At 42.6% G+C, this 25,918-nt stretch overlaps 1 protein-coding gene across 1 annotated transcript in view; it reads right to left on the reverse strand.

Moving 5' to 3' along the window:
• CRIM1 (cysteine rich transmembrane BMP regulator 1) overlaps window positions 1-24,083 on the reverse strand; it is a 183,775-nt gene extending 159,692 nt beyond the window's left edge. The window contains exons 1-2 of the mRNA XM_080614768.1: window positions 23,492-24,083; window positions 9,674-9,847 (exon numbers count right to left, since the gene is read on the reverse strand). Of these exons, the coding sequence (XP_080470894.1) occupies window positions 9,674-9,847; window positions 23,492-23,843 (526 nt within the window). The 5' untranslated portion in view covers window positions 23,844-24,083. The remainder of the gene's footprint in view (window positions 1-9,673; window positions 9,848-23,491) is intronic.
• Between the last annotated feature and the right edge of the window lie 1,835 nt (window positions 24,084-25,918).

The raw sequence follows: 25,918 nt of genomic DNA on the forward strand, positions 1-25,918 counted from the left end.
CAGACAGATCTAATGCTACTGAATCAATGTGCACCCATAATCTGGAGAAGCAACGTTAGTAATGCAAAGTGCCCTTAAAAAAAAATTTCCACCCAACCCCATAGGAAGATCAGAAGTAGTTAGCCACACATACAAAGAGATTTGGGCATGATTTTTAATTGTTATAGTAGTAGTGCCCTTCTCCAAAGGCGTTCCTCTACCAGAAAAATAATCACACCAAGTAATAATAAAAGGGCAGTTTCCTAGAGGCACCTCATGGCTAGACCTGATGAGCTATGCCCCAGGATAACATTTGGACTTGATGATCTTAAAGGTCATTTACAGCCTTGCTGATTCTACAATTCACTTGACACAGCAGGAAACTTCGCCATTTCTAGGAAATAAAATGGTCCCAGACTAAATATTCCATTCCCCAGGTTGTTGGAAGTGGATAACAGCAATGAGATGAAGGAAGTGATGAATGAAATGATGAGATGAATGAAAGAAGCAGGTCAAGTCTTCTACTTGAAATGATTCACAATGTACACTAAAACAGACTAATCAATAGAGCAAAGGGTTGTGGGAGGGCAATACACAGCCTCATCATAGATTTAGGACAGTATCCAACTTAAAACATTATTTTCCAGAGGTTATTACACTGAAGTCTTTGATACACTTCTGCTGAATGTAGAAACAAACTAGAGGCTCTTTCCCTCAGTGGTGCCACTGCTGGCAGCAATGCTGAGCAGAACCTTGCACTGAAGATGATGGAGACATGAGCTCAGCTAGAACCAAAATGTTTAACCAGCTATTAAAACTCGCCTATATTTACCAGCATAGAAAAACCAACAGTGAAAATGCACATCAAGTCCCATATTAGACAAGTTAATGCACAGAACACTGTTTGGTTGTTTTGATTTGTTTGTTTGCTTTTTTTTTTTTTTAATTACAAGCAACCAACATGTTTGGTCAGGGAATAATTTTGGTTCACTTATCATACCGATATCAATTCCATTGCAAGTATTAACCATTTGGCTTTCTTATGGAGCAAAATTTTCATACCTATACTACAGATATAATGATCTATACCATAGGGATATCTATACTATAGATGGGATATCTACTACTGTATTAATTAGCAAATGCTTTTGTATACGGAGAAGAAGTGTTTCATCTTTTAATAGTGAACAGCTAAAGAACAGGCTCATACATATTTTTTGAATGCTTAAGTTGGACTGAGTTAGTGTCTCATGCATCTTGAAAAGGGTACTATTGTTATAGCTACATGAATATTCCTGCTCTACTTAAAAGCTTATTAAGCATCCTATCTGCAGCCTGTCCCAAAGTACAACCAACCACTGTTCCATCTCCTTTCCCCTTCCAACTTCCGTCTTCTACATGGGATAACCCAACCAAACCAGTTTCTCTGAAACCTAACTGGTTCACAGGATCTTGCTTTGACTGTAACCTCCATCCATCCATCTTCAAGATGAACATTTTGCTGGTACTGCTTCATTCTAGTCCACAGAAAAGTTAGTCTGATGCTGTGGAAGCTGTGTGGTGTTTGTTCTATTTAGAAAACAGCAACTACACTTCACAAAATAATTCAAGGCCTAAATTTGGAGACAAATAGATAAAATAGTTTGTCACCATGCTATACAACTATTCATAATTACAAAATGTTGGTACAATATTTTTTTTTAAAAGAGACAACTGTGAAGTTACTGGAGAGGATAAAAAAAATGACAGCTTTATTTTCCAATGAATTGTTCCTCATTATTTACAGACATAGCCATTCTATTAAAATCATCATATTGACCAGTATGTAACTGGTCCCACTATCACTGGTTACATCCATCCAGCCAACATTAGATATCTCTGTCAGCATCAATGCTACATATATCCAAACAAGACTTGCCCTGTCAAAACAAGACCTGTGACCCAGCACACAAGTGCCAGAGGAATATAGCTTCCTGCTGGCATGCAACATTAGCCTGATGTTTACACACCATTCAATTCCAGATCTTTGCTCAGGTCTCTTCTGTCACGTGCAGATAACTTCTGATCCTTTACATCAACACTGCATCAGGCAGCATTCTCCTCAAAGTCACCTGCTCCATTTTCTCTCCCCAGCTTTAACAGAAGTTAAGGTCAAGCATTCATTAAACCCTGTAACTTGCCACTACAGTTAAAGTGGACATATTTCAGCACAGCCTACTTGCCAACAGGGAAGAGGGTATTTGGAAGGCATTGAACCTCCCCAAAAGCAAGATTGTATCAGCTGTAAGATACTTGTCTTGTTTCTTTGCCTTCTCTTACAGAGACTCCAGGTACAAGTAACCTTGTATTCAGTTTCAGATGAATGCAGGTGAGCATTTGAAACAGCAAAACACAAGAATGCTCCTTTGTCTCTAGGAACAACCACATTTTGACCATCCACATCTGATTGCTAGCTCTGTAGGATGTATTTGTCACACAGCCCTACCCCAAGGCCTACAGTTAAGGTTGCACTTCTGTCCACAACAACTTCTGAAACAACAAGTTTGGAGGAAACTGAAGTGTCATAAACTGAAGATCCAGTATCCTCTCCATAAGCATTACATACCCAAGAGATGGATACCAAGGATGCAGAGTGAAAGTCAAGGGTAGCATCTGCACAGCAGCTCACATGAGCAAGTGCAGCATAGAAACACAATAAGCTCAGTAACACCATAGTAAAAACATCACACATTAGCATAAAATGGCAAGGAAAAACCAGAAGCGTGAAGATAGTGTAAGTTACAATCCTAAGTAATTTCTGTGATGCTAACACTTCAAGGTTGGGGGTTTTTAGGCAGCTGCTCTATTTGGGGTTCTTGGTTCAATCTTCCCACCTAACAGTTTCTGCAATGCTGTTTTTCCCCATTAATACAGCATTATTCATCATCTAATTAAGCCTAAAATTAGGTATGCAGCCACATCAATACAGAAATAAGAAAGTCATATATTATTCAATATGTTCCTGAAACTCCTGCAAAGTTTTCTTACCTTTAGATTGAAATTTTGTGGCACACACGATCTCTGTGCAAGAATTCATCTTAAAAATAGGAAATGCTAAGAGAGCCAATACATTAGAAAAAGATCGAACTTCTCTGATCAGGGAACAGTACTCTGAGGAGCTAGAGTCAAAAAAGTGACAAGCCTTGCAAATTTAACACCTCTCTTATGCTGTGAAGGCAACTGCACTGCCAGATGTGCCACTGTCACAAAACCCTCTCTCATCAACTAACAAGCAAGTTCTCTTCAATTTTGGTTTTTTGAAAATTTCTTTGTAGACTCCAGTTTACAACAGTATTCCTGATCTGTACTATTGCCACATCAAATATTTTCTCCTCCTGTATCTATGCATTCAGAAACAAAGCCAGAAAGCTATACTGCTATTTTCCTGTGCTTCATGTGAAATTCTGCTTTCAAATATATTTACTTGGCTCTCACAAGCATGTTCAAGGGTAAAATCTGGACCTCTGCCACAGCCGCATTCCTTATTAGCGAATACATGCCAACCTTCAAACTTCAGTTATTTGAGCAAAAACATACGTTAATTGTTATGCAAGAGAAGTGGAAAGTATATCAGACTAAGCACATTTGAAAGTTGAACAAAATCAGACTTCACCACCAAACAAGCATTCAGAATAAAATTACCTTCTCATATTTGTTATTCCAGGACTGGTCTAACAGGTATTGCAACATTTGCCAGCATAAAGTTATTCAGTTACATGTAAAAAATAATGGAATGCAAGGAGTATGTTGCAATAAGCCAGCTTAATAGATACCAGCAACTTAAGAGGCCTTTTCCTTTCACCTATGAAGGACAGCTGTGAACAGCTTGGAAAGGCACAAGCCAGGCAACTAAGAAGCAACTCTTAAAATAAGTTTCAACGACTTCATATTAGCAGCAGGTTTTACATGCAGACAGAAGGGTGAAGGGTGTCTATCTACAGCAATAATCATATCTTTGACCAAAAAAGGCAGAAAATTTTATTCTTCACATATATTCTGTATAAAGACTAGGCATAACTTTGACATGGAACATGCTCTTGGTAGAGTATGAACCAATAAAGTCAATTAGTTTCTCCTCTTAGAGCTCAAGTGTACATTGAGAGAATTTGAGAGAAAAAACCACCACCTTTGCTACGACAGGTGGCACTTATGCTTCTCTGTAGTACTCAAGAACACCTTTGCATGCCACACCAATACCTGGTGTTATCTAAACACACTGCTGCCAAATTAAAGAAGCAAGCTAGTAGAAGCATGCATTCTTTCAAAGACTCTGCAGACTGAAGTTCTTAGCAAATCTGGTTGAAGAAATCCCAACCTGAAGTACAGCCCACCTAGTGAAAGACTGGATGCCTTTGACAGGTGCCCTTCCCCTCACTTCCCAGAGGGAAGAGGAGATGGCTGTTCCAGCAGGGAACATGAACGAGCAAGTCATCATTTCAAAGGCCTACAGCTGCCTCTGAAGGGGTAAGGTGGCAAGGCACACTGTGATCTCATAGGCAGCTCACAAGAGCACAGATCCTGACCTGCTCTGGTATAGGAGGAGGAGCAGGCTCAAAAACATCCTTGGGTTCCTGTTCTCTAAAGCTCTGCTGGGCTACCTGAACTGCTGCCAGAGTCTAGCATAAACGAAGAGAAAGACCCCAGACCCAGAACACAGTCTTTGAAACACCTGAGGCTGGGTCACTTCAGATACTGACTTCCTAGTGACTAATACGTGCTAGGCAAGATTGAGATAACTAGACCTGCACTACATAAGTTTTCAACACTACTACCTACCAATGCCCTACAAATATACCTTAATGAAAAAATTACTTCTTTTGCTTCCCTCACCCCCAGTCCTCAGTGTCTCACACAAAGTCTCACAAACTGTCTGTACTGTCTGTAGCCAATTCTTGACTGCAAGAATGCATGGATGCAGCATATTAGACTTCTGCCCGTTGCTGAGGCTCAGCAGACAGATGGCATCTCCTCACTTTTCAACCTCCAGCCATATTTTCCACAGTCCACTCCAGCAGTTCAAGTTCAATCAAGCTGTCATCATTAGCAGTCTCCTGAATAGAAACAAATTTTCCAAGCTCAAGAACACAGGATTTCCTGAACCATATCAGAGCAGGCACTCATCAAGACAATAACCAAAAGCATTTTAAACAACAAAACACCAACACAGTAATCTTATTATTTAGATATGCAATAGCTTTTCCAGACACTTGCTTTCTATCCCTAAATGTGTGCATTTCCTCATAGCAGAATGGTTCTGTGATCTCTATAAAAGCCTTCTATATGAAGGCTGACCGATGGTCCACATAGAGAGGCAGGCACTCTAAGCCTGGTAATGAGGCTCAAAGACCTCTAAGGCATAAGCATGCTTTATATATGATATTCTTTTCAAGTAAGAAGTCTTTTAGCATTTGCAGTATGCCTACACAAAGATTAGTTAGAAGTTAGCTGCCAAGTCCTATGACAAAAATCAATCCTTTTAAATGTATCCAATCCTCCAATTTCCAGGAAAAACAAGGGGAAGGGGTGGCGATAACTGCCTTCACTACCTGTATTATTGAGTTCCCATGTTAGCCTCTCAGTACTTTCTTGTAAATAGACATCAGCATCCCTACAGAAGTTACATATATTTAAGAAGAGATTAAACTGACTACCCTCATTAGAGGCTTCCACAGCTCAGGGCAGAACAAGACTTTGAGACACAAAATAAAGAACATGGCTTTCAGGCCCTGTTAATGACATCTAAGCAACATAATGTTAGAGTCCATGCAGCCTGATTTTGGGAAGGAAGGACAGAAAGTGGTCCTATCTGCTTCATACGGCTTTTTTAAGCCAACTGGGGTGCAAACAGGATGAGACAGGTAGGCAAAGAAAGCAAGAAAAGGAGGCAGGGAAAGTAAATGTAGAACAAGATATGAGGGGCCCAGCAAGGCAGGCAGACACAAGCCAACAGGGATAGAAAGATCCTATATAAAGCTAACAAGAGAAAACTTTGGGTTAGCTGAGAAAGCAAGCCAGAACTGACATCAAGCCCAAGCTGTGTGTGGTCTTCACTTCTTAAAAGCTTAAGATTAGACTTTTTTTAATCTAAAAATTAGATAAAAAAAAAGGAAGATGACTGGAGAGGCACCTAAAAGGGAAGGTGTGAGCACAAAAAGACATGAGAAACTAAAGTATATGCAAAAGCCCCTATTCCCTTCTCATGTACATGGTCCTATCTGGAAATGGGACTCAAGGTTTTCGGCTCATGCTTGTTACTTCAAGTTACATTTACTGAACAGACTCCACACCTGCAGGCAAAGGCAGCTTTCAGTGAGCTGTGCAGGTTGGTACAGCTGGCATTAGAACTAGTGACTCCTGTGCACAGGTCTGTGTGCAACCTGGACAGTAGGTGCAGCCTAACTGCATGCTTCCTCCTTCTTTCAAGAAAATGGCAAAAAGACAGACCCAAACTCAAAACAAACGGAAACAAAAAACAAAAGAAAGTGACATAACTCATTTTAATCAAAACAAGCAAACCACACTGATCCAGCACCATTGGCATCTGTAACAGCCTTATCTAAACTGCTCAGGAAGCAAAGACAGGTCCTCAGTTAAATGAATTTATAAAGCCCAAAATAACTTGACATAGCTATGCAGCTTTAATGAAATGCTTAAGCCAAAATTTCTCTAGATGCCATTAAATACTATTTTTCTAGGTTCCAATTTATCAAATATATTTTGTAAAGTTATAAATCTATTTCAGCTGTGCTTTATAAGCTGCACTACCAAAAAAAAAAAATCATAGGACCTTCTTGATTACCTCCATAATTAGAAGGAAAGCTACCTGGCCCATTCAGCCGGATGGGATTAAGCATCTTCCCTTTCCTCAGTTGTGTTACAGAAGTTCATTAACACAACCTTATAACAAATACCAAAAAAATCTTACAGTGACATGTCACTGAACAATATAAAACATTTTCAATTGCCTAGTAAGTATCCTCAAAGTATGAACCACATGGAAATAGCTGTTTAGATGGCACTTAAATTCTTAAAGTTTTCTTCAGAAACTCCAATTATGTTGTATCCATCATTCAGGTGCTCATTTATACCTTCATGGGTTTTTTTAATCATTGTGTATTTAATTATCCACATCAAGCGTGGTGTGGAGAGACAACTTGGACTACCCTCTCCTGGTCCCACTTCCCAGATTCTTTCAAGAATATTTCAAGACTTAAATTTTCAGCTCTTCCTGCTATTATCTTTAACAGACAAGCTAAAAGAGCAAAGTATACATCAGTACTTAGGATTTTTAGGAAAATCTTAGATATATTTAACATATCTTGCATAACACTAAAGTTTAAGACTTAGCTTGTTTTAAAGAAACCAAAAGGTTTTTCTGTTCTAACCTGCTCAAAAAGTCCTCTGGTTTGCACACCCCTTAAGCTGTGTTTCACATGAACTTCCCAAATGAATTCAACTTTTAGACTATAAATTTTGAAAGCCTGAAATACTCAAACAGCAAATACTGGCTCAGACACACCAAAGTGGCTATCCCACTCAATCTAGGGGACTTAGCTTGCTTACCAAACAGGGACATGGCAAGCACAAGGGAAAAAAGTTACTCTTCTTTTCCATTAGGTACAGAATGAAGCATTAATTTGGTTTTAATTACCAAAACAAGAAGTAGTGCATCTAAAGAAACAACCTCCATAAGCATTTAGCATTCAATTCCCAATCCTACTTACAGAAAGAGAGAATAAGCATTTACAGTGCAAAACACAGTAGGCAAATTTGACTGACTACAGTGGTCAAATGCAGATAAATCAAAGTTATGCTATGGCTTCTTCCTTCTATTAGGAAGCGTGAATGGATTTAACTTCAAACATTCCTCAGTGGTAGGGTTTGACAGCCTGAGGATGCAAATGCAAAGTCACATTCTTATGAGTAAAAGCTGGATTGTTCTAACTGCCATATTCCTGGCATTTAAGGGTACTGTTGTTGTTTCATCACTTGCATCAACTACCCTTTCTATCTGTAAAGGATTAAAAATCAACAGATTCTCAACTCTTCTACTGGTGCCCTGAGGCTTTGGAAGAACACCCTTCCCCACTGCCCTCCCATTCCCCTCTGAAAGACAACTGAGCTGCCCTTGTCATACCAGAGAGTTATTGTTACCTCGTGGCTAAGCTTAAAATGCTATTCTTCTTTAAATGGGAATTTAGCTGAAACACAAGGTTGCTGAAGGCAGGCTACTCAAAGAATCAACCTGCTTTGGCTATTCCATTCCACACACTAACTCCATTTCTTCCAGGTCTGCAGAAAAGAAAAAGGCATCCCACAACAGAACTACTTAGCAAGTTTAACACAATGAATTGTCATGCCAGGAGAGCCCTGCTGAACTTCTACAGACTTAAGCACACATTCACAAGTAAAAAAAGCGGTGAGTAAGGTTACTTAAGAACCCCTATGTGCTACTGCCCACTACACAGCAACAAACAAGAGACTAAAGGTTGTGCCTTTCCTCTTCCTAGAACTAAAAAAAACCATGAAACCCCCACACAAAGCACTCGCATGCCTTTAAAGTTCAACATCATAGCTGACAGTAATTAGCTACATTCTCACAAGATCTCGTTTAAAGTCCGTAGCCCAAAAACAACGTTCTTATCACAAAGGAAATACAATAAATGACATCAGATCACACTTCCATTACTCAAAGACAGTAACTTTAAACATAGTTAGTAGCCTTACAAATACATTTACTTTTACAATACGAGTTTAAACATTGGTTTAAAGTAGGCCGATCAATCAGGTTCACACTGTTAATCAATTTTTTAATGTTCCTGGACACTTTGGAAAACAAACAGTAATTATGACATCATAGCAAGGGATCAAGATCAAGCCTTTAACAGCTGTTCAAAACAAACCTAGGAATACACCATGGGAGTTTAATTCCAACTGGATGTATTTGAGCTAACTTATTTCCAGTTCTGCCGTAAGTAACAACAATGACAAAAAAAAAAAACAAACCAAAAAACAAAAAACAAACAAACAAAAAAAAACCCCAAAACCACACAAAACCCACCACACAAATAAACCACGAAAAGCCCAAAGAAACCATTATGCATGTGTGCAGAAGCATAAACATACATGGCCTAATGCAACTCTAACCAAAGGAACACAGAAATTGAAAAATATGAGCACTAAAGAAATGCTACATTATGTAAACTGAAAGAAAACAGCAATTCGTGCATTTATGCAAGATACAAGTATAATCAACAACTACTCCTTTTTTATGACTTCGCTATTGAAATCCACTGTGTTCACTCATGGTTTAGTCACATCAATACATCTAAAGAGTTTTCCACACTGCTTTACGGCTAAAGATATGCAATGGCAGCATGAACTAAACAGAACAGGTTTAATCTTAAAATCTGTAAACATCATAACATACAAATCACGAAGTATTAGTTGCTTCCATTCTTAAACCACCATATTTGGAAGGCCAAGCTTACTGAAGTCATATCTTTCCCTAAAACAGCAACCATCTTCTGAAAAGTACAAGACCACAGGTATCTGAAACTACTCAAGTCATCCTAAAACATATTAAACTAGACCCTAGCTTTTCACCAAATGCACAGAAAAATTACTAACTGAATTACTGAAGACAAGTGCTTACCTTCAATCCTTTTTAAAGCAGACAGGCAAGTATCCCGGCTTGGAAATTCAAATGGATTATTACAGGTCCGAATGGTGTTACATTCACATTTCCCGTTGATTATGTTACAACCTGTTATAAGGTTTTCATTGCACGGTTCAAATCCAAGCAGCTGATCATCATCCCAGTTTTCATCTAAAATAAACAAACAAACTCTCTCACTATTGGATTTTGGCTGCAGTATATAAATTCAGCTCCTTTGAAGTTGGGTGTGATTTACTTCAAGTTCAACATAGTGCTAAACAGAAAAGAGATTAAAAAAAAATAATGGATTAATCCAAACTGTGGGATTTGCCAAATACCATATTTTGCAGCTGTTCTATTGCCCATTTTGCAACAGCTACTGGCATTGTTTGCTTCCATCTGTATGAAAAGCTATGATGTTTCAGGGAAATGCATAGCTATAGTACAAATGAGCACTATTCTAACCAAAATAACTTTTGCAGATACTTGAAGTTATATTTATCATGGAAGTGAGAACGTTGAACAGAATCTGCAGCTGCTATAAAAGTCAAAATTGAGTCAGAAAGAGCATTCATAAACTCAATTAAAAAAATACATAGAACTTGCTCCATAGAGATAGCTTTTTATTACAAAAATACTGCAAGATGCCAGGCCTCCAATTCTGTAATATGACCAAAAGTGAGTTTTCCAGCATTCCTGGATTACTATCCATACTCTAGAAAAACTGCTCAAGCACACCAAGCTCCTTGCTGTCAAGGGGCAGGCAGATAACTGGGCTGGAACAAGTCTCTGCTCAAATAATTCTGCTTTTCCTTAATCAGTCCTATCAAATGTATGTTAACTGATGTACAACTACACATGTTCCTTTCAGAAGGAGGCTAACAAGCAACAAGGTGTCTGTGGGTTTGTTTTTTTGTTTGGTTGTGGTTTTTCCTGTTTGTTTTGGTTTCTCCCCCCCCTCCCCCCCCCCTTTCCAGGAAGCAACAAATCCAGTCAACCCAGAGCTCCACTAAGATCAGCAATGCTACAAGCTTCCTTAAGTCAAATACACATACAGCAACATCCCACTGAAGTAGAAATTTAAGCAAGATACATGCTTTTTATGCAAGACTGAGGAAGATAAACTAGGCACTAGATATTCTTCGCTACAGAGCACCAGATCATTTTCTAACCTTGTCTACCTAACAAAACAAATACTACAGAATAGTCTCACAGAGCATCCACTAACTTCTAGCAATGACCAAAGGAGCAAATAACCTATTTTTGATCTTTACATCCTTTTACCCCAGAGCAGCTTTCACAGTGTGCTTTCTAGTAGTTCACACCAATTTCATATACTATCAACAAGCAAGCTTCCAATATAGATCCTGCCTATGAAGGGTGTGTTTTTTGGTTGTTGTTGGGGTTATCAGAAGCTGTTCTCCATATGGAAGACCACAGCCAAATACAAGCTGTTTGTCATTCAGTAGTCTGACACTCAATAGAAGTCTGAAAACTGATAGTAAATAACAGTATACACACACACTGAGGTTCACATGTAAAGACACTTAGCTCACAGAAATATGCAGAACACCTGCTACCATTCAGTTTTTCCTGTTTTGGGGAAAAAATAACCAACACCTGTAAAGAACTGTTTACCAGTTAAGTACTGTACATAACATACAGAAAGCGTCACAGGAGATTCTCACAGGTACGCTTCTCCCTGTATAACCAACTGCTTGCTTTCTATTGTAAGTAAGCAACGTACCTTGCTGACAAAGAACACAGAATAAACAACCAAGTCAGTTTTAGACATGAAAAAGGGAACCTCTTCTTCTCCATAAAAATAGCAAAGGAAGAGCAGTCATTAACCCCAGGAAGTAATTTCTCTTTTTTCTTTTTTTTTTCTGTTAAACTATCATCCCATAGAGCAACTGTATCAATAAAAGTCACAGGAAGTGAAGAAGTTCCTGAAGAGAAACGATTAAAATTCCTTTCAAGAGAAGATGCCATTTCAGTAATGTCTGGGATGCTTTCACCATGAGGAGGCCATGCATGCCCAGGGAGGAAAAAAATTAAAAATCATGAGAATTCAGAGAACAATAATACATCCTGTTTTTGAGAAGCCGGAATACAGCCTGGACAATTTGTATTTTACAAATCACAGCAGTAATCCATGTAATGACAAGAACAAAAGAGGCTACAGCTATGCTCCAAGACTTGGTGTTTCAAATTCTGTAACAGCAGGGACCACAGCTTCATCCAGACCAGTCTTAAGAAAACAGTCTGAACTGCTCCTTGTTTGACGCTCAGCCTCTCCTCCCCTACCACTATGTGCCAGCCAGGAGCTTTGCTGACTCCAGTGGCTGCAAGGTCCCCTTGCTCTGGCTCCCTGGAGCTGCTCTACCCACCAGCCTCTCAAGACCAGCATGGTGCAGGCTGTTGGACCACACAGACAGTGATGACAGCGCACTTCTGCTCCAGCACACCAGTCCACTGTATTTGTGTGATTCTGCCCTGCAGTATTCCAGCACCAGATCTTTTCAAGGCTGACAGATATGAGCAGGAACCTTGCTACACAAAACCTGCTCACCTCACATAAGGTGAGACCCACCTGGCATGGAAAGCAGAGCCATCCCTTACTCACAGCAGGATGTATCAATGCAGATGACCCATGCACTTTGGCAGTACCACAGTATTATCTGATTTCCAGGATAGATGGGTGTTTGATGTCTTACCAGCCACCTCATGACTTCTCAGAAGGGAACAAGAGAAAGGAGGTACACTGAAAGTGCATGGCACAACACTAAATGTACCTAAAGTCTTCAGTGCTGCATGCTTTAAAAGTTATTAGTTCAGTAGCCATTAAGAGTATGGAAGAGAAGATAAATCCCTCAGTAATACTTGCAGACTACACATCTAACATGATGAATCTTGAAACAAGGTATTTTTCATTACTCTGAATACAAAAAAATCACATCCAGACAGGAAGAATGCAAATCCAGTTCTAGCCTAGACATCTTTTACCAGACTGCTTTTCACACAATTTCATTTAGAAACAAGATTTCCATCAATGAAGGAGAAAATGTGTTAACAAGAGCTCACTTCTGTTTAGTTAATCAATGCAAAGTCTAGCATGATCTTTCATGCAGACTTAAGGCCCCCTTTCCTACTTGATTTTGCCCTTTTATGAACAGAAGCTGAAGGTCCTGTTAAATGAATACTTGTTTACCACTTACAGTAAACCATCAGAAGTCGTATCAGCATAGGCAGACCAAAATCACCTGGAATGAAAGGTATAATCACATCAAAGCATGCGTATGAGCTAAAGGGATGAATCCAGTGTCTCATTTTGATTCAAAGCTTTAGTTACTTAATGCAAAGCCATCTAATGCTCCACTTGAATGCGGATAAAAGGTGGTCGAGTACAGCATACCTGCTCCTTTACAGAACAGCAATAATTCAGCTGCTAACAGAAACAAGTCTTGAACAAAGTCTAGACTCTGTGAAGCATATAACCTAGCCTCTATTATTCCCCAAATCATCATGTCTTGTGGACTAGTGTAAAAACCAAGCTTTTACACACCAGTGATTTGGAGACCTGGGACAGTTCATGAACAAATCCAGGCTGCAGCACATTTTCCTGCATGCTGTGTTTGACTTGTTTTATGGCTTCCTTTTCAGGAGAGGGCTCTTTCATGCATATCTCTCAGATCTAGGTGATATGAAGGAAGAAACTGAGATATAACAGTTTGTGAATGCTTTTCTTCTCTGCAAGCAGGGTTGAAAAATCCCAAATTCAAGAACCTAAGAGCCTCTCAAACATCAGTATGAGCATCCTATCCACTAGCTGACTTCTAGGACACTTAAAAACACAAAAATCAAGTAGGTGTTTAACATTCTTAGGTTACTAAAAGCAATCCAGCTGAAGAGCAGCCGAAGTAAACAGCTAATTTTTATGCAAACTGTTAAGCTGCAATTTCCACCATCTCATTGTGTTGACATGATCAGGTAGGGGCAAAGAAGGGGAGAAGGACTGCTCTTCTTAGTGGTCAGGCATTGATATTAAACTGTTGTTATATAGCCACTCAACTACCTTTTGAACACACACCCCTAGAATTGGTTCAAACTCTCCAAGCAGGCTGATAACTATAGCTCAAAAGTCACTTTTTCATTTCTACCTACATGCAGTTCACTACTCTTTCCAACTCATTCAGGAAAGTTCCTTTTTCTGACAATATAGTTCTGCACTTACTCAGGCTAGAGTTAAGTCTTGGACACAATACTTTAATTCTTCTAGGTGTGCTTTTATAACATAAGGAAGCCATTGGAGGAGAGACATCACGTTGATTCTCAACTTTTTTCATTTTCTGCCATCGCTCATATAACCACTTGCTTTCTGCAAAGCAAATGCTTCAGCTTGGTAATGATTCAAGTGCTGCTCTGGGTTGCTGAACTCTCAAGACCTGTCATAGCATGCATCTTAACTGGGGAAGAGGATTAAGGCATTAACAAGTTGAACAAGAGGTCCTTAAACAACAAGTCCAGTCTGGGAAACAGCCCGAGAAATGTCGCTGGTAAGCAGCATTCCATCACTACTTCTGTGCTAAATCCTACATACCAGCACTCCCAATACAGCACCACAGCAGCATGTGAGGCACAATGCTCATCACTGAAGCATTTACATCTTCTTCACCTGAAGAACTGCTTGTGTTCCAGAAAAGCATGCAACTGTGAGACACTAACTCAAAGCCTTGTATTTGAAGTACGTAGTAGTTGCATTTATTGTTCCTATATGCAAAGGATCACCTCAAAACAGGTGCAAGTTAAAAGTAAAAGGACAGTCATCTTTTGGGACTCCTCCTCCACTACTTATATTTTTGCTTTCCCTTCCTTCAAGTTCTCAATTCCTTCTGCCTGCCGCAGTATCATGCCTCCTCTTTTCTGGACATTCAATGAATATATCAGCTATTGTTTGGAAAACCATATACATTTCTCCTTCACTGTTTATAAAGGTAATGCATCACCTCAAACCAGCAAGCGACACATTTGAATGGTCTCTACAGTATCACTGCTGAAAACTAATATACAAGCATTGCATCCACACTATCTTACATTACAGTTTGGGAGGGTAGTAAAACATAACTGAGATGAATTGAGTGAACTCCCATAATTTAACTGCAGTGTGTTACTCAGCTGTTTCAGCCTCTTCAAAGCATGACAAGCAGATTCCCAGGATGCTGAAAAGAGACCATCAAATGCATTGCTAATCTGAAACAGTCACATCTTACATTCTTGCATCCTTTTAAATCCTGCATTTGAAGGAGAAAGAAGAATGGATTTCATGGTGACACAGAAGTGATCCTTACTGAGACTGGTACTACCCTCTGGAAATGGAGGAACCTTTCAGAAGCTTCTCCATTAAGCCAGACCCAGGTCTTAGCCCCACCACTCCTGCACAATGGTACACACAACAGCACTCTCAAATCAGTGCTATTCATTAAGATGGTATGAGACTAAGAGGATTCTACAGACTTTCCAAAATAAAAAAAGGAAATACTTCTTGCCAATAGGCTTTGGCTTCTCTTTGAACAGGAAAAAAGAACGATGGAAAGGAAACGCATGTTTTGGAGAAGCTGAACAATAGAAATGAGTAATCACCACTAAAGAATGCTTGAAACCCAGCCCCAGACCTTGAAAAGCTGCAGAAGGGAAGGCTAGCCTTGAAGCTAGTTTGAGCTCATGTACTGGCTGCAATCCTCTCCCCTCTCGCAACTTATTCCTTTAGTGAAGTCATGAGTCAGGGACCAGAGCTGGCAGAAGCTTTTATGGTAAGACACACAGCTGAGAGTTTTACAGTAAGGTGGCTTTACCACCTTTTGGAAGGGTCTGCTTCCCAAGACTGAACCTTCACGTGGAATGCATGTCAGTACAAAAGGGCTCTTCAGTCTTGTGACAGAGTTTCTAGTCAAAGCTCAAAAGCAAAACCATACCACAACACTTAGATACCTGAGGAGCACCACACATGGTAAGGCTCCCCTCAAATTTGACTGCCTGCTTTGCCTTATTCAAGCTACAGCTTGAATCTCAGGTGATCAAATCCCTAATACAGCAAGAAAAATTTTCACCGCAGCCGCTCTGTGTGTGTCTTGAGGCAGTTATTTCACATTAAGGAATGCAGAAAGTATTTAAACAAACCAGCTTTCCCCTCAATTATCAGAAACGCCACAGAAGCAAGGAGATAAATGGAAGTGTTAAGTGAAGCATGCAACGTGGGCAACTATTAAAGTTTTAAAGTTTTCCCTTGTTCCTGCTCTCTGCAGTATTTCAGTTCTCCAGGTAGCTGCCTCCCCCCCCCCCCCCCGCAATTTTCTTTTTTTCTTTTTTTTTTTTTTTTTAATTTAATTGTTGTGGTTGCTTGGTTTGGGGTTTATTATTTGTCGCTTTAGTTTTGGGGTCTTTTTGGGGGGGTGGGGGGTTGGTGTGTGTTTCATTTGGCTTTTTTTATGACTTTCACTATTAACAGTTGGACTTGATGATCTTAACGGTCTTTTCCAAGCTAGTTAATTCTATGACTTTCACTATTAGGGCTCCCCCCAACAAGACCAAACGATATTTCCAACAGCCTTCTGCCCCAAAGACTGTCTTGAAATAATTAGTTAGTTTTGAAGTCTGACTGCTAGAAATTTAAACACCTGAAAAAGACTTGGAAGTAAGTTATTTTAATCTTATGACCAGAACCCCATCTTGTTTGTAAACAGTTGACTGAAAATACTAGAGCTTCCCGGGGTTTAATTGCTCAGACAGAGCCTCTGCCAGTACTCCCCTGATTAGAATGAGCATGGACAGCACCATTTCAGCTGTCCTAGCAGATTTTAACTCTAGCTCCAGAAAACTCTTTAAAAGAATAATTATTAAAGCCTCGGAGAAGGGCAAAACCCACTTTCCAAAGGGCGCTAAAATGCCACTTTTGGGGTTTTTCACCAAGTTGCTCTCTGCACACACACACATTTCACAAGCCCACACACACAGCAGCACATACCAGCTTCACTGCAAACAAGTAGCTGACCAAAAGACTGCAGAAGCTGCTCAGCAGAGGCAAAGCTGACAGAAGTAGGAAAAATTTTGGCTAAGACAAGTTCTGGAACAGGGCTATGAACAAAGCAACCTATAGCAAGCACAATCCACACTATTAGAAGAAACCAAATATCCTAAACCTTTTGCTACTTTATCCCCTCAGACATCAATGCAACATCACTGAGCACCATAATTACAGGATGTTTCAAAGGAATTACACCCAATTTTTAGTCACAGAGACTGCAGGAAAACCTCTACGTAACCCAGATTCTCTTTTTCCTTCTTCTTAGACCTAACTTAAAGACAGACGTCAAGTTGACTTCTTCTATTATCAAAGCAGCATATTTTACATTAGCACATGTAATACCATTATCAGTATGACCTCACCTTTTCTCAACAGCCCATCAGTGAGTAGAAGAAACACTTGACATGCACACATCCAGCCTTCCTGAACAAAATCCTGCACACAGCACATCGGCTGTAGCAAAGCGTGGGTAAGTCATCCAATAGAATGGGTTCTCTCAGACTGAGAAACATTACACTTGCTAAATTTTTCACTACTTAAAAAAAGACCCCAATATCTGAAGCCTATCAGTATCAAGGTGGGTGGCTATTTAAGGCTTTAAATTTTGGAAATGAGTACGAACATAGGAATGGGTGCATGCCTGTGAGCCAGTGCTTTCCCTCTTATCCACAACCCTATATTCTCCAGTTTGCTTTCTTATTGAAAGACCTGCACACTCATGACCCACAAGGTGTTAACATGATTAGCAGATTCTGAAGTACCCAGTATACCCAGTGAAAGCTGCTGGGGTCTGAATATTGCCTCTGGTAAAGGTGTGAACTGCTTCCATCCATCTCAATGTATTACTAAGGGATTACTTCCCTTGTGGGGATGGCCAAACTAGTCTGTTTAGACTAAAGATCCCTCGGGGACCATCTTTTAATCCATATGCTTATGTGGAATTTAACTTTGTATAAAGGAAGATAACTGTGTAAAGGCTATCTTCCCATCTTATTTTATATTCATAATTTTCTCCATATATATAAGCTTTATATATTAGTATTTGCCATTTTCCAAATCGCATACTTACATACCAGAAGACAGAGTTAAAACATAGTATGGTCAGACTACACAACTTGTGTCACCTGAAGTCTTTGTCAAAACCCTGAATTCACTGTGGATTAAATGCATTCTCAAATGAAAGCTGTTTACAAGTCACAAGAAAAATTTAATAGGTCACTTCTACAAAGTATTTAATCCATCCAAACAGGGAAACATTTGGTCCTGTTTGCAAGATGCCGTAAACTTTACTCATTGAGATCAACAATCCTTGGGGAAGGAATGCAAAAGAAAGAGAGGAAGAGGAAGGCATTTTTGAACCATATCAGTGGATTAATTACTGCATAATACACCTGTCAGGCAAATGACATTTTGGTTGACTAAGTACTATGCAAGTATTCTTGAATCAGCTAGAGGGTACCAGCAAACAGGCCTAGGGGTGCAGAAATTAGCGTATGACAAGTTTGAAGGCAGTTAATTCTTCTGTAAGTAGCATGATTTTGCAGAACCTGATGAAATAACTGTTTTCTACAGAAAAAAAAAAAAAAAATCACAACTGTGAACATGTGAGATTAAATGGTTTAAAAAAATAAAAATAAGAATATTCCTCTTAACAGAAATTAAAAGATTTAGTCATTAAGCCTACCCACAATGAGATTTCTGGTTTTAAGCTAACTGCGCTGACCCACAACAGCAAAACCCTTCCAATATCCCTCCTCTTCTCCATTGGACTTTTCCATTTCATTTTTCTTGAAATATTGGAACCCAGTAATTTCTAAAATTGAAACATGATGCCCAGAAACAGAGAGGAAACCATTTCCAAGTCAAATAAGCACCTGATTCAATCCAAATTCCATGCCACACTCAAAAGCTGCATGTTCTTACTGTTGTTGAGATTTTGGCATTGACACAAGACAGAGTAGAAATAACTTACAGATTATTCAGCCTGTACATAAGTCAGCATGTGCCTAGTAAGCATTTCCTGGAAGGTAGGGGTAAAGGAACTGTTACATAAAGACTATCATATCAGAAGCTTGAATATTTGCCACAGAATTACTTGTCATTCCAGTTTCACAAGTTCAGTAATTTTTGAGACTTTATTTTTTTGACACCATGAATTTTTTCCTTCACCCCCACTTAAAAACTGGAGCACCACTTAATACTGATTAAGTCCTCAACTAGACCACCAGTTCATTCTTGATGTTTATAGAGGAAGTTCTCGGTACACACATGGACATCAGGACTATTTGGACGTTTTTCCAGCCATCCACTATACAACAGATTAATAAAAAAAAAAAAAAAAACCCAAACAAATCAAAAGTTGATAAATCTGGACAACACCATTCTGGTCAAACAGATATAAACCACCAGGATACCCACATGCAACTTCTAAACTACTTGAACTTCAGTAACTCATATTCAAAGCAAAACACTACCTAATCTTTAAGGTTCTGGACTGCATCACAGGCAAGAAGCCAAGTATGTTGTATAGAAGTCTGTCTGGACACAAAGCATTAAGTTCTAGGCTTTGAGTTCACTGACAGAGTACTGGACTGAGAAGAACTGGAGACAAAGTTCTCCTAAGAGTACTGGCTACAGAAGTCAGAAGCAGCAGCACTAATTGTGGTAAAAATAGTAGCAAGTCTGTAAGCAAGCTATTCTTCAGAAAACCAAAGGCTAACTCCACTAGTATACATGTGGACCAATGCCTGAACAAACAAACAATAACAAAAAAAACAAGTTAGCTCCCCTCCTGCAAATGTTTTGGATTTTGGGGCTTGTTCTTTTTTTTTTTAAGAAGTTAGGTTTTCAAAGTTTAATTTCTTCCCACAGCTACAGTTTCACAGAGCTTTGTTTACACAGAATACAGAGTGCCCATACATATATCATACTCCATTATCTGTTTCTAGGGGACAAATATTATTCCAGACTATTTTTAAAGCAGGGAAGAAACACCACCCAAGCTCTCCCACTTGACCCAGCAAGGAGTCAGACAGTAATACTCCAAGCTTCCAGAGACCAGGACTACCTGCATATTAGGGCAAGCTGCTATCATCATCCTGGAGGATTAACCTGCACACTTCCTGCTACTCCCCTAAAATCTGCAACAGTATCTTTCTGCTAGTCCCAAGAGAATCCCTGTTCAGAAGCTACACATTCAGCACACAAGCCTCAGGTATTCAAGGCAAGCCTTAAATTACCTACAGTACACAAAAATACTGTATTCCTCCCTCCTGTCCTCCCCCCGACAAAGAAAAAATGAAACAAAAACAAACAAACAAAAAACCCTACCAAAACTAAACCAAAGTACTACATGGTAAGCTACTGGAACAGAAATACCTTCTTCCAATTACTACCTAAAAGCCATTCTATTCATATGCAAGTGTATTCTAAAAGGAACCCAAGAACACTGTGAGACTAGCAGTTCAGTTAACTATGCATTTCAAATATATTGCAAACTTACATTTGTTACACAGCTAAAAATAATTTCAGCTCATTTTCAATGTTATTTTATATGCCACTGTTATGCCTTAGAAGAGAATAGCAAAGCAATCAAGGCCTCTTCATCTAATAGCACCAGAAACTGGGGTTAGTCTTGAAACAGACAGGAGCCATCACAAGAAATGCCTTCAGAGAGTAACTAAACTTCTTTGGCAGAGCTTTTCCAAGGCTTTTGGATCCCCAAGAAAGCAGAAGCCCTGCCCAGCTGGACTGCTGCAAAGAAGCTGAGGCTAAGGTGCTTCTGGAGATCTCCAGTCTAATCAGGGGGTGGCTCTAGGTCTATCTTCAAAGGCAGGGACTAAGGGCAGTTCCTGCTTTGAGCTCAAAATTTCTCAACCCTAGAAGTTTGGAAAGGGCTGTAGGCTCTCAACACCTCATCAAGTCAATCCAGCATCACCCCTGTAAAGCCAGGAGAGGCTGGAGGCGTGCAAAGTCTCTCAAGATTGTCCTTCAGGAAGGGCACCCACCTGTGCCGGGAAAAGCCAACCTCAGAACCGTTCATTACAAAAAACGCAACTAGGTTCAGGAAGGGTATTTACATACTTCAGGATAATGGCACAAATGGAGCCTTAGAATGACATAGAGCTGTGAACAGTTAAGGAGGCAATATGAACAAAGACTTTCTTCGGATTTTAGAAGGACAAAGGAAAGAACCCAGAATCAACAACAGATTTCACTAATAAACACTCATTTAACAAAGATGATTCCTTTTCTAGTTCCAGAGAGAGATGCTACCAGCAACAGATGCCACAGAGACTTCTCCATCAGACATTACAGAGCTCACTTAGCCATGTGTTAAATAGTAAAACTAATTTAGCAGACAAGTATTTTTACCTGGTGCAACTCCAGCTCTGAAAGTTTTCTGTAGCTTAGGATGTGTTCGTACTCTGAGGTAAGACACTGCTGAAGCTTCAAAAACTATAAAAGTATATGCTTATAACTGTAGCCAGTAGGGGTCATTTCAGTGTAAAAAATTGCAGTGAAAGAAAAGGATAGAGACAGGAAGGCGAGTAAAAACATCATTTTCTATTCACACAGTGCTGTAAATCACTTCCATTCCCTCCTCCCTGAACTGTGATAGGAAAGGGTTTGAGCTCCCAACAGACAGAATGAAAAAAAAAAAAAAAAAAAAAAAAGGAGCAGTTATTCCATTAATGGATGAAGGCACAGCTTAGCGCTACTCACACATCAGACATCACCAGCCTAGCCTATTGCACATGTGCCTGTAAATGGCATAACTGTTTAGGTCATCACGATTAAGAAAAATATAGAGCTAATCAACCTTATTCTAGTGACTGGAGGTAGTACATTAAGCCCTTTTTAACCCTTGCTGCCACCTCCTGCACGCAACACACACCATGAACAACACAGTACTTCTGTTTCTTACAGCAAGGCAGTTTCCTGACAATTCAAGTAAACAGGTATTCAAGGACTATTTATTAGGCTGACAGTTCAGCTCAGTTGCTTTTCATTTACAAGAATTAGAGTTAAATAGATAAGTTATCTCCCTGACTATTCCCTATAGGGACAGCTGGAACTAGTTCCTAAACTACAACACTAATTGAAATGCAATCTTGCCAACAAATGCTTCGTACTATTTTCAACAGTAGCTGGGACGTGTTACGAGCTGAACTACAGCAACGTACAGATTGCATCACTTCAAAGGAATGAAATACTCCTAAACTGCCAGAGACGTCCGTTCTGTGATACAGTAAGGAAGTTGGAATATTAAGGCATTTAATGACTGCATGCTTTTAGTTCCTTTAAGCAAGGGGGAGACTCTAAGCCAACCTTTTACTTGAAGACATTCAAAAAGAGAAACTCACCCAAAGCTAGACAGGTTTTCGAAGTACCTTTTCCCCTTCTGCTTGTACTTTTCTAGTCAAGAAAACTTTTCCAATACATATTCAAAATATTAATAGGAGAGAAAGACTACAGCAATGTACATATTCAGCAACATGGTCTCAACCAAGGTCTTCAGAGTAGTTTCAGGTCATTTAAAATTGTTTAACTACAGAGCTTTTAAGAGCTTGCCCTACCCAAGCAACAACTGCAGGGGATGATGACATTTGTCACAGTACATTTTATTAGGGCAGACACATTGCCCTGCTTTGCTGTGGTTTGCAACTTATTTGTTAGAGAGGCAAATGGAGTTTTAAACTAATAATGAGCGCCGGGACCGAGGTCAGCTGCCCACTAAAACCTACCAGTTTTAGCTCTCTCAAAACAGTGCATCATTTCAAATGCAAGTTTTTTCGGGCAGATGCTGCCTCACCAGCTTTCTGGACTTTCTACCGCCCTCTACCCGCCGAGACGGGATCGCTTCCCTCTCCCCTTCCAGAATTGTCGAAGCTCCTGCTCCGAGTCTCACATACATTTATACATATCCCAAACCACTGGTTATTTGTAATCTCTTTACAGCGCCATGTTTTCCCTTAACTTGGGGGAAAACGGAGCTGGAGGTACGAGACAAAAAGAGACTAAAGATTTGCTTCTGGCTTCCCATTAAATTATAATACCTGAAAAATAAGCCTCAGGGACTCTGATACATACAGAATTTGGATGGGTGGGAGGTTAACTCCTCTTGCATTTCATACCAATTCATCACCTCACAAGCGCCCGGCAGGACACAGAAGTGACTCAGAGAGTTCTGCCACGGGGATTTCTCCCTTTCCCTTTGATGCTTCAGAAGAGAAAAAAAGAAAAGGCCATCCCTTATCATCCTTTACCGAGCAGGACAGGCAGGGAGACACTAAGTGACAGGAACAGGAAGGAAAACTTTATAACAGATAATCAGCCTTTGTGTTTCCTTACAGAGGAGGCAATCCGGAACAGGCATCATGTCTGTACGACTGACCTCAGCCGAGGTACATCTGCCAAACCTCTTTCAAGTCCCTCATCGAGGAATTTTAGGTGGGCAGCAGGATAGCTGGTCTAAGCTATTAGCTGAGCAGTGGACCGCTATGGAAAAAGAGAAGTGGAAGAGCTTGGAAGTTTATGCTAAGAAAATTAAGGGTCAAAACTTTTAAATAGGGTTTGGTTTGTTTTAAGGCAGGAAGGGTTAAAGACATGCTCACAGATGGGACAGGCGGGAGGTGGGGTGAGAAGGAGCATCCTTCCCACCCCACCGCCCAGCGGATACCCCCGCCCCGAGGGATGGATAGAGAGATGGATGATGTCCCGCCGCCTCTCACCTTCGCAGACCCCAACTTCGTACTCCGTGATGGAGTCCCCGTTGAGCGGCGGCCGGATGACACAGCGCAGCCCCCGGTCGCAAGCTCCGTGAAGCCCGTAGACTCCACCGCAGCTCTCGTTCCGTTGCCGAGCGCACATGAAACAGCAACCGCAGATCCCCAGCACGATACTACCGGGGCAGCTCTTCGGTTCTTCGCATTTCGACTCGTCGCAGGGCAAGCAGACCAAAGCCCGCGTCCCCGACTCGCCCAGTAACACGGCCAGCAGCACCAGCCACCCTGCCGCCGCCAGGTGCCAGCCACCGTCTCCGCCTGGGCGTCTCCTCCCCGCCGAGACCGCTGCCAGGTACATCCCGGCCGCCGCAGCCCGGCCTGGGCCGGGGGGAGCCTCTCAGGAGCCCCCTCGCCGGGCGGCGGACCCGACCGTGCCGCGGCTCCTTCCCACTGCCCCCACCTCCGGCCCCCCGAGGAAAGTTTCCTCTAGCGGCGGCGGGCGCTTCAGCCAAAGTTCTCCTCCCGGCGGCGGCAACGGCGGCTCCACCAGCTGCCCCCTTAGGGAAGCAGTGTTCGTCAGTCCCTCCGAGCCTCACCCGCCAGCTCCCGGCTTCACGAACGGCAAAGAACGAGCCTCCGGGTGAGACGACGACAGCGACTGCTCTACCCCGCGCTCTACCCGAGTCCCGACTCGCCTCCTGCTTACGACCCGCCCCGCTCCGAGTGCACCCTCCGCCCTCCCCTCATTGGGCGGTGATCGCCTTAGCCCCGCCCCGGCCTCCTGCTTGCGCCTCCTCATTGGGTGTCGCTCAAGCTGGCCCCGCCCCTCCTCCTCCCGCCCCCCCTGCACCCCCCCCTCGCTGCAGCCCTGGGTCCTGGGGCTGAGGAGAGAGACGGCGGAGGCGAGGAGCAGCCTGGGCCCCACGGCGGCCGCCGCCTCTCTTCTCCCCGTCCCGCCCCTTTCCTCTTCTCTCCTCCCTTCCCCTCCCCCTCTGTTCTGAGCGAGGAGCGGAGTAAGGCGGCGGCGCCAGACCGCGGGGATGGGCCGGTGGCGGCCAAGGGGACGCTTCTGCCTGTGGAGGCACCGCGGGCGGGGAGGGACAGGGCCCCGCGAAGGGCGCAGACACGGCAGGGCGACGGGAGCGAGGACGTTCTCGGCTGCGGCGGAGAGAGCTTTCCCTTCCTTCGCCTGCCCCGTGGAGGGACGCGGGGATCCGGGACGGGGAGCGGCTCAACACCGTCTCAGCCCCTGCTCCTCGGAGGGGGAGAGGCGCCCGCTCCCCGCCCCGTCCGGTCTCAGCGGCTAGACCCGGGTCGCGCCCAGATGCTCCGCGGGTGCGGAGCCGTGGCTAGCTCGTTCCGCGGCGGCAGGCGGAGGGGTGCTGCCCCGCTCTACCGGCAGCGGCGGCGGAGGGCTGTACCGGGCTCCCCCTCCGACGGCTCATGAACAACCAGAGGTGCCGCGGCTGGCCCGCGGACCTCGGCACCCGAAACCGTCTCTGGGCCGGCCTGCGGTCTTCGCCGCGTACAGGCAGGAGGCACCCGCTGCTGCCGTCTCTGCGCAGAGCCGGCCGACGTGCCGCAGGAGGGCAGCGGGGCGGGCAGCCGCGGCCCTGCCTGCGCCCGGTGCACTGGTGCGGCGCGGCCCTGGAAAGGCGGCTGCGGACGGAGGTGCGGTGGCGGCGGCGCTGCCGCGCTGGGCCCGGCGGCGGGGGCCGGAGCCCGGCGCTGTGCGGCGGCTCTCTGGAGGGGCAGCCTCGGACGCTGCGTCTCGGGAGCTGTGTGCCCTGGGCTGAGGCACGGGAGCGATCGAGGGAAAACAATGAGCGGTGTTGCCGAACGGCAACTGCTGGGTTGTCGGTAACCACAGGCAGCAGCGCCCGGGCGAAGAGCCTGCAGGGGAACGGGAGGTCATTGCATTCAGCAGGGCAGCCCCTCCGTACAAGCCCTATCAGGATCCGCTGCTCCCGGGTCAGCCCTGCCCGAAACGCCCGGAGCTGTGCGACTGAGAGCGCAAAGCCCTTTACTCGGCCGGTGAGGTGCTGACCTGGGCAAGGCTTGGGTTGCGCACACTGGCGCCAGCGGTGGGGGAAACTTAATATAGGCTTTTGCAGAGAGTGCCAAGATACTTCTACTGATTCTACTGATTGTCCAGTCCCTTACGCTCATCTGCTTCAGCAGAAAGAGCCTCTTCTCGTGTCAAGGGAAGAGGTGCTACGGGAGGGCAAAGCCTCATTGGCACAGCAAAGGAAAAGCTGCTACCGGGAGAATCTCTTGTGCTCTGTCAGCGGCCGCATACCTTTTTGGCGTGTTTTACAGGCACTGTAATTCACCGTTAGTCACTCCAGCCTAAACTTCTCCTGGTAGCAAAGGTTCCCTGTTACTAGAAGAGGCGCATTCCTAATGGAAACAGTACAGCCACGTAACATGATG

This window comes from Psittacula echo (assembly GCF_963264785.1).
Source record: "Psittacula echo genome assembly, chromosome: 4".
NCBI classification, from domain to species: domain Eukaryota; kingdom Metazoa; phylum Chordata; class Aves; order Psittaciformes; family Psittacidae; genus Psittacula; species Psittacula echo.